We start from the raw sequence: 9,886 nt of genomic DNA, 5'->3' as shown, positions 1-9,886 counted from the left end.
CTTTTACTAAAGTAAAGGTACAACTTAGCAAATGTGTCGTTTTTTTTTTTTTTTTTAACGTAACACAAAGTATCTGTAGTACTTCCACTTAAGTACAGAGCGTGACTACTTTTGCCACCTCTTGTAACAATGCACAACAACAAAGTAAGCTTCTTTTCTCTGCAAGTGCTACTCTAACCTCTGGCGTCCGGGCGGCGTCTTAGGCAGCCCGGTCGGGGTGCAGGCAGGCCGGCCTGGCGTCAGCGGGAGAGGCCGCTCATCTCATCGGGGGTGCGGGGCAGCGGAAACACGCTGCTACATATGTCGGGTCAAGCATGCGCCTTTTGTTGTCCCGTTAAAAGGGTGTTAAAAACCTCCTCATCTGGAGCCTCGCTCAATGCAGTGAAAGCCCGGGCGCACTTTGGCGGCTGCATAGGCCTAATGAAGCGCTTCAAAGACGATTGGTGGTGCACAGTCACTTTTAATGCGCGGGGGGCATTTTTAATTGGCCTGCTGGAATAATGGACGGCGTAATCCCAATCATAATACATTTTTTTTTTAAAGGTACTCATCAAAATCTTGGACCGCTGCTTGATGAGTATCGCCGATTGTGAGGAATGCTGCACTCACAGGTCACTTTGTTAGGTACACCTGCACCATCTGATGCAGTGCTTCCTACCCTTCAGGAAACCAAGGCACATATTTTACATTTGCTGAAATTGATTGGACAGTGGTTGAAGTCTAGAAGAGTGACAAAATTGCACGAGCATAATTTTTTTTAAAGGCTCCCCTTTTAATGTGCTGACCAGCGTATATACAGCTTTTGTACGTCTTCCAATGTTTATACATCCTATTTTACGTGAAGACTAAAAGAAACAATGATATACTGCATGTGAGCCAAAGATGTTGATTATGAATCCAAACTATAAATAAATTAATTAGATGCAGGTGATTGCAATATATCAAAACTGACCAAAAATTCAATATATTGGCTCTGATCATGATGTGCAGGTGTACCTAATGACGTGACCAGTGAGTGTAAAACATTTTGAAGTATTTAAACACAAGCTAAATTGACGATTTTCTCCTGTTCCGGGTACATATAGGATGTAAAGACATCTTTACATGTCACTTTTTTAAGATAAAAAAAATGAGCCAAAGATAAGTGTTAGTAATTAATCAAAATAATGAATTATCTGGAATTTATAAGGCAGTGATTGAACCAATAAAAATGTCAAACCTGCGCATTATTATCTTCGTAACGACAGAATTTGAATACATTGGCATCCATGAAAATATGCAGGTGTACCTAATAGTGTAACCCGTGTGTGTATATATATTTACCAAACACTTGTCACGCTAATTGCTGCACGCAAACATTTCCACTCGTAACTTGCAGCGGCACCACGAAGCCTGCAGAGGGACGAAAGTGTAGGCAGTTGGTTTTTATTTTAAAAGGATTTAGCATCAAGTCGTCTCCTTCCCGTTCGGGCCCATAATTACTTTGAATGTCAAAAAGATGTCGTTTTAATATCGTCTCCATTAGCCTGTTGGCTGGCTAATTAAGGTGCAGATGAGGAAACAGATGGCATTTGCTTACAGTGATTCACCGAGTAAACAAAGAGGAGATGCAGGCGTGGAGGGATGGAGGGATGGAGGGATGGGGGGAGGGAGGGAAAGAGGGAGAGAGCCCGTTTTCTTCTGCTGTTGTTCACTTGTAGTCCTCCTCAACACTACGTGCATGCATGCATGCATGAGGGAGTGAACAGGTGAGGGAGCAGGTGTGTGTGCCTCGCGCGCGCGCGCGCGCGTTACCGTGCACACTTGATCATAAACTGTTCGTCACTTGAGAAGGAGGCAACGACAGCACCGCCTCACCGCTGCGCTCACTTGCACTTGGATTACATTTGTTTCATTGTTTCTCTAGTTAAAATTATATATATGTATATATTAAAAACTCCAAAATACAGTCTCATTTTTCTATATATGATATATTAAGCTTAATTAAAAATGTTTGTTATATGACCTGGCTGACTCCAAGAAACACTTTAATGTACGACTAAAATGTTCATTTATACCTATGAATATAGTTAAACAACCTGTAATAATAATAAATCCTCATCATAATAATTACTATTATTGTTATCACAACAATTATTAACAATAACAATAATAATGTATGATTGGTTCTCAGAACGAATAATATACTGAAACAAAAAACAGAGTTACTTATATCTAGTTATAAGTTAATAATATACACTTATTTATATTGCCCAAATATGTATAGATAGATTGTTACACATACATTTATATTGCAACGATGGGCCACAATTTCCTTGCTGGAATAACTTTTTATTCAGCCAATTATTCAGTATTGTTCAAACTAATCTAATACACGTACAGAACAAAACTAATGATGATAGCATTAGTAGTATCGTAAGGATTTACTCCATTTCAAATGTTTAATGTTAAATGGGACTTGGTGCTTGCAAGAAAATCCAATAGAGGGTAAAAGAAAAAGACGTGCAGAATTGAATGGAAGGAAAATTCACTAAATATTTGAAGCGACTCTAAATTGTATTTAATTGTAATCCTACATTGTGTGCTAAATACATTTATCGGAGTTTTATTGACAACCATAGGACACCCTAGAAAACTAATCTTGAATAGCCTATTGGACAATTTCAAGTTGATGAAACGATATGTTTTGTGTCTTTAAATCGATATTGTTTATGTTACACAAAAAAAAAAAAAAAAAAAAAATAGATGCCACTTACCTCCCAGCGGATGACAGAAGCATTATCATCTATAGTTAGAGGAACTATAAATATCTAAGCACACCCTGATAAGTGAATACAAGTCACTGGAGTGATATGAGACCATAAAAAGATGCTTTTGGAAACACGTTGCATCGAAGTTGAGCTTTGTGGGAACTCCCAAGTCACATTCTTAACACTAGATATCTTGGAGTTATGGTGGAGGCTGGGGGATAAAAGGGGAAAAAAAAGAAGAAGACGAAGAAGAACTCAGGTGGACACAGTTGAAAAAGGAAGGCAGCCAATGAGAAGGCCGCCTCCCCTTTAGGCCAATGACAGGCGCCACATTGTTGTCAAATTGCTCGAATGAAAACGTGGGCGCAACAATAGTGAGAGGAGAGAGTGCTCTGTAGCCACTGACGATCTCTGAAGGAAGTTATAGTGTCTGACGCGCGCACGCCCGCCCGCACGCACGCACGCCCGCACGCACACGCTCGTCGCGGACGCGTCGCTCCTCTTTCTGGGGCGATTTGAAACATTATCACTCGGTCGATGAAGTAGAAGCGCTCCGCACATTCGGTTCTCCGTTTTTGGTCCGCTTGGTCCCGAGCCTTCAGCCAGCATGGATCTCAGACCGGAGATGCAGCCCGCCGCGGTCTCCTCCTCCGCGGCCTCCGCCTCTCAGATGCACGCCGGAGCGGTGGCGGCGGTGGCCTCCATCCCGGTGTCCATGGCGGGCGGCCTTCTGCGCGGGCCGCCTCTCCTGCTGCGGGCCGCCGACAAGTACCCGCGCACGCCCAAGTGCGCCCGGTGCCGCAACCACGGCGTGGTGTCGGCGCTCAAGGGCCACAAGCGCTACTGCCGCTGGAAGGACTGCATGTGCGCCAAGTGCACGCTCATCGCCGAGCGGCAGCGCGTCATGGCGGCGCAGGTGGCGCTCCGGAGGCAGCAGGCGCAGGAGGAGAACGAAGCCCGGGAGCTGCAGCTGCTCTACGGCACCGCCGAGGGGCTGGCCCTGGCGGCGGCCAACGGCATCATCCCGTCCCGGCCCGGCTTCGAGGTCTTCGCCTCGGTGCACGGCGCCGAGACCTGCAGCAATTCCGGTGAGTGAGGCGGCCCGCCAGAATGGCTCACGAAGGCTGTTTCTCACCGACTGAACTTGATTTCCACATAAGAGCTCGACAATAAACATCGTAGGATATTTATATTGTCGAAAGACTGACTGCCGGTGCCAAGAGGAGAAGGGACTACTAATCCGTCATCGTAAAATAAATCATCCGTCAACAAAGTCATGTTGAATTTGCAATACAAACAAAAAAAAAAGTGCTTTTTCTTTATGTTGCTGAACGATTTCATTATTTGTAAGATTTTATGCGACGCTTTTTTTGAATTCGTACTCCAAGTTAAAAATATACATACCGTGTGTGCATCATATTTTGTCGTATATCCTTAAACTGGTTTATATTGTTCTATATCATTTAAAATTAACTTGGGCTCAAAAATGTTCATAGGACCAATTTAGTAGTGTATCTATGTGCCTTCGCATTTTCATTTCCTAAAACGGTAGAGAGGCCAGTGACTTTTAGCACCATCATTTCCTGGAAATACAAAGTAAAAATAAAAAATTAACAATTACAAAAATAAAGATTTCCACAAGTGCGTTGAGAAAGCTGGAAATGGAAAATCTCGGAAGAGAAAGTACAGTTGAAACGATGCGCAGAAAATTATGAAAACTATTTTGCTTCGTCCGAATAAAAAGAGAGCTGTATCAAAGAAAAGCTCTCCTCACATTAAAGAAGGTATATATAATAAAAATATTATACGGACACATCATCTAACGAAGTCTACAAGAACTATAAATAAACAAATAAATAAATGTCTTTACAGAGATAACAATGCTCACTTTTGATCCAAGCTGTCATAATTGAGACGCATTAATTGAACATTGCGCTAAGAGCTGTTTCTAATATTTTGGTCACCTTACGCAGAGAAATATTGTCTAAATGTGGAAGCAAGCAAACCACAAGCACAATAACAAACAGACAGTTATATTACATCACTTTTTGTCATATTTCCCCCCCCCCCCTCATAATGTCACAAAGACATTAGAAACCGCTGTCTGCGATGGCTACACGACAGCAAGCACAATAATAACCATTTTGTTCAATTAATACCTCAATTACGACAGTTTGATCATTATGACTATTGTAGTATTATTTCAGTAGTATTATATATTATTATTATTGCAGTTTTTTAATGCAGTTTTTGTGTTGGATTTCATTAGATTATATCAGATTAAAAAAAATGTAAATGGCAGAAAATGATAATGGTGAAAGTCACTCACTCTTAACTTTTGCTATTAGACTGACAAGCAAGCTGATCATGAAACCATGATTAAAGAAATATATCTATCTATATATATATAGTAATTACTGGCAGTGACCTTAAATGATGTTTTGCAAGGATTTGTGATCCAGCATGTATGGCAGGTAATCAAGTGACCGTCATTTTTCCTGACGTGTTATTTTTTTGTGTGTTCTTGTCGTCGCTCTTTTTGTCGTCAACAGATTCGAGCGTCCAGAAGTTCGACTTGTTCCCAAAGGGCCAAGCGTCCGGGCCCTCCACCCCTGCGCAGGCCGGCGGCAAGCAGACGCCCGCTGAGAGCGACTCCGCCCCGGGCATCTCGCCCCCGGACGGCCGGCACGGAGGAGGGTCCGGCTCCGAGAACGGAGACAGCGAGTTGTTCGGCCACTCGCCGGTGGCCAAGCCTTCGAAAGACGGCGGGGACACTCCCAGGTCCGTCAGCTCCCTCGGCTCGGACTCCGGTTCCGAGACCGACAAGGACGAGCTGCAGGAGCCGTCCCCATCCCCGTCTCCGTCCCCTTCCCCGTCCTCCGCGGCCTCCAGGCACATGCACGCCATCGATATCCTCACCCGGGTGTTCCCCACGCACAAGCGCAGCGTGCTGGAGCTGGTCTTGCAGGGCTGCGGGAAGGACGTGGTGCAGGCCATCGAGCAGATCCTCAACAACCCAGCGCAGGGTGCCCACCACAAGACCGCCTCCGAGGAGACCTGGAGCGGCGATCGGATGCTGCAAACCTCGCAGCTGCCTCCTTCCACCTCCTCCACCTCCTCCTCCACTGCAGCCCCGACTCGACCCATGCTGCCCGCCTCCATGACGCTCGGCAACCGCTCGGCCTTCTCGCCCCTGCAGCCCAACGCGCCCCACTTCGGAGCCGAGCCGAGCGCCTACCCGCTGGGCACCCACCTGGGACTCAACCCGCTGCGGTTGGCATACTCGGCGCACAGCCGGGGTCTGGCCTTCATGGCGCCCTACTCCACCGCCGGCCTCGTGCCCACCTTGGGCTTCAGACCCCCGATGGACTATGCCTTCAGCGACCTCATCCGGGACAGGACGATGTTGCACAAGGAGCAGGGCTACGCCGGAGGCCTCTACGGGCCTCTGGTCAACAACACGCCGGACAAACAGTGACCGGAGGCGGCCTGAACACACGCACATGGAAAGTCGTATGAGCATGTGTTTCCCCGTGCTTTGCATTCATTATTATTATTATTATTAGTATTATTTTTCACCAAGTACCACCTAAAAACACTTTGCTCTCCAGGAAACACTATCATGACTGACATTAAAATACAGTAGCGTAATAAGCCCGAGTGTTCATGGAAACTGAGACAGAGGTTTTATTGCCAAAACGTATATTTAATATGATTGCAAGCCACTAAAAACATTATGCACAGTTTGATCGTTAACATTGTGCTTGAAGGCAGGAAAAAAAAAAACTGTACTTGATGATTCAATTAAAATGTATTGCACATTCATCAAATAGAAATTATCCCTACAAACATTTTGAAAACAAACAGTTCTCTAACACCAAATGCAAATGTAATTTACTTACAGCTGAATTGTACTTAAACAGATTTACTGTACAGGCTTAAAAAAAGTTACATTCACTGTAACATTATGTATAGTTTGAACATGTAATTCAGTGATTCCACATGTTGACAATCACTGATTTATTCAATAGCCTTGATATCTAGCTTAAAGTTCAGGTACTAGTACGCTTCTTGTTCTCACTAAAACTAAGAGAGAATTCGCCGCACTAGTAGAATGACTGTGTCCTACTAGTAACTTATAGGACAACTTCAATGTTAGTAATGAGGCAAAACTGTGCACTAGTTGACATCTGCGTGCGACTCATGAAGCAATAGATGTTAACCATAGTTTGTTAATTTATGTCATTAGTAGTACTAGTCGCACACAATTTTCAAATAGTGCACGGTTTTGCTTCACTAGAATTATGTAGTTGTCCTACTAGTACACCTAAGTTGTACCACTAGTGAGGAGAAAGACATGGACCTTCAACTGGAAATCCAAAAATATATTCGATATCCTTGATAAGGAGGCTACTAGTGCGTAAAACATGCCCAGTAGTTGGGCCTAGTAGCACGGTAGTCAAGGTTTCATTGTGTACTAGTAGGCAAAAAGTGGCACTATTGGTGAAAACAAATAAAAATAAACACTAGTAAGACACAGTCGTTCTACTAGTGTGCTGAATTGTTTTCCGAGTGTGGACAAAGACCGTACTAGTACATGCGTGTCAAGGGTACTGAATAAATGCTCAAACGACTTTCCATTCTCACACACACACACGCACACGCACACGCGCGCACGCACACATTCCATTGTATTTGTGGCCGCAAGTGTTTGAATGTTGGCAAAAACGTGTCACGTGTTTTGGCCCTGGGCGATTGTAAATGCATAAATCTGGCTTGTAGTCAAAAGATGGAGAAACTTTTTGACTTTATATTAGATCGGGTGTTTGGGCATGAAAAAGGCCTGTTAAAAAAGAGAGAGAAAGGACACATAGATTTTATTTTTATTCCCTAATTTTCATGATAATTCCACAGGATATGAAATGTTAAAAAAAACAAAAACAACAACAACAACAACAGGAAATCGTTTTTAATCATATATTAAATCAGCATTTTTTAACAGTGGTTGGTAAATCAATAAAGCATTTTCCAAATGAAACTGCTGTTTTCAGAGCAACATTAAGTTATTATAACCCACGGATATTAACCCTTTTTAAGATGCTCCTGTTGTAAAAGTTGAACTAATTGATGTCATGTAAAAAAAAAAAAAAAAAAACATACAACGCCATCCAGTCTTATGTATAATTATTATTCCACTTACGTTTTTGTATCTCTTTCCTTTTCCAACGACCTATATCTTATATTTCATTTAGTATGAGACATGCTATGCTACACTTGACTTTTCATTTAATCTTTTGTGACATTAAAGTGCTAAATCAAGTCTCTTTCTCTTCAAACGTGCTGTCATCTTGTATGAATATGCTGGAAATAATAAATGTTATTTTAAAGAAGTGCAACTCTGATCTTTTCCTTCTTATTATTTGATGATGAATTGATTTCGATTTTACATTCAATGCACAAGTTCAGGCTTGGATAAACAAAACTAAAACTAAAAATGCATAGGCAACAACCGTAATACGGTACACGCATTTTCTATTTTGAATTGATACTTGAAAATCATTTATAAAAAGCCTATACACTAAAAATAGAAATATATTTCTAATAAATAGCTATGTAAATATAAACGTATACATTGCACACACACAAAGTTGAATTCGAACGAACGAAAGACAATACGTTTCTCTCTCTCTCTCTCTCTCTCTCTATATATATATATTCAAAGATTTCATTATAAAAAAATAAAGAATATTTATTTGACGTAAATCTATATATTTATACCGATTTGACAGGTATTAAAACGTTCCTTACGTTGGACGTTTTTATATAATACTTTTATCGTGTATAATTATTAACACAATGTACATTTCGCTGCTTGCTTATTGTCTATACGTCCATTACTGAGCTTTCGATAAAACGATTAAAAGATCGTTTATCAGTATTAAGACTCCCCTGAGGCTTTTTGAAGCGTCACAAATTCATTTCACATGAACGTCAAACTCAGAGTTTGCTTAACAAACGTGGATTTTCTTTCAATCTATAAAAGAAAAATGAACTATGAATGCGCTGTGGTTACTGGGAAAAAAAACCTGCATAATTGTGGGGTTAAAAAAAAAATCTAAAGTATTCATTATTTTACAAAACAAAATGCCTTTATACATCAAAACACGTGATTTATTTACAGGGACTCGCAATCCTTCTCTAACAGGAAGAAATCTATTTGAATTTAAAAAAGGTTATGACATTTTATTCCTCAGACGTCCGAATGGAAGCGGAAGTTCTGTGTTATTGATTGAACGAGATTGTTGCTGCTCCTTTTCAGCGCTTCTAATGAAAGTAGAAACATACAAAGAACAATGGCGCCGCCTGGTGGCTATTTTGTGTCCGCACCATTTAACGCCTTCAAAATGTCCCCTGCTGGAGAGCAGAACACCTGGAGTACATACCGTACAATAGATGACATCTTACACTTCACAATAGAAAAGTGATGCTAAATTGCACATTTAATGACGACATGTGAGAAAGGAAAAGAAAAACTTCGCTATCACTTTTCAATAAGGGCTCCCGTAAATTGATGATTTGTTAATTCATAGGCTAAGTGTTAATCAAAAACGAGGAAAGGCTTTGTTCCCAAAAAGTTTATTCAAGATTATTGTAAGCCACTTTATGACTTTATGCACAGGTGCTTAAATATAACTAAATGATGCAATTCAAATGTATTACACACAAGTTAAATAAAAATTAACCCTAAATTAATGTTTGAAAACAAAGTGTTGTCAACTGTATTCCTAAAGGCTCTGGATGTCCTGGTTGACACGCCTCTGCAACATCGCGTGGACATCGGGGACAGTGCCTCTGGATTGGCAGACTGTGGTGGTGGTCCCCCTTTAAAAAAAAACTACAGGTGGATCACACTCATAAACTCCCTGGTAAGGTCTATTCCGGGGTGCTGGAGAGGAGGGTCCGTCGGGAAGTCGAATCTCAGATTTAGGAGGAGCAGTGTGGTTCTTGTCCTGGCCGTGGACCAGTGGAACAGCTCTTCACCCTCGGCAGGGTCCTCTAGGGTGCGTTGGAGTTCGCCCAACCAGTCTACATGTGTTTTGTGGACTTGGAGAAGGCGTTCGACCGTGTCTCTCGGG

At 42.0% G+C, this 9,886-nt stretch overlaps 1 protein-coding gene across 1 annotated transcript; it reads left to right on the top strand.

The window, feature by feature from the left end:
• Window positions 1–1,667: 1,667 nt before the first annotated feature.
• On the top strand, window positions 1,668–8,146 carry dmrta2 (DMRT-like family A2). The gene is made up of 2 exons (XM_061780517.1): window positions 1,668–3,838; window positions 5,303–8,146. The coding sequence occupies exons 1-2, from the start codon at window positions 3,358–3,360 to the stop codon at window positions 6,226–6,228; spliced, it is 1,407 nt and encodes a 468-aa protein (XP_061636501.1). The 5' UTR covers window positions 1,668–3,357; the 3' UTR covers window positions 6,229–8,146.
• Window positions 8,147–9,886: the final 1,740 nt, after the last annotated feature.

This window comes from Phyllopteryx taeniolatus, chromosome 7, assembly GCF_024500385.1.
Source record: "Phyllopteryx taeniolatus isolate TA_2022b chromosome 7, UOR_Ptae_1.2, whole genome shotgun sequence".
NCBI classification, from domain to species: domain Eukaryota; kingdom Metazoa; phylum Chordata; class Actinopteri; order Syngnathiformes; family Syngnathidae; genus Phyllopteryx; species Phyllopteryx taeniolatus.
Note: the sequence above shows the minus strand (reverse complement) of the source record. Positions and strands in the feature narration are given on the sequence as shown.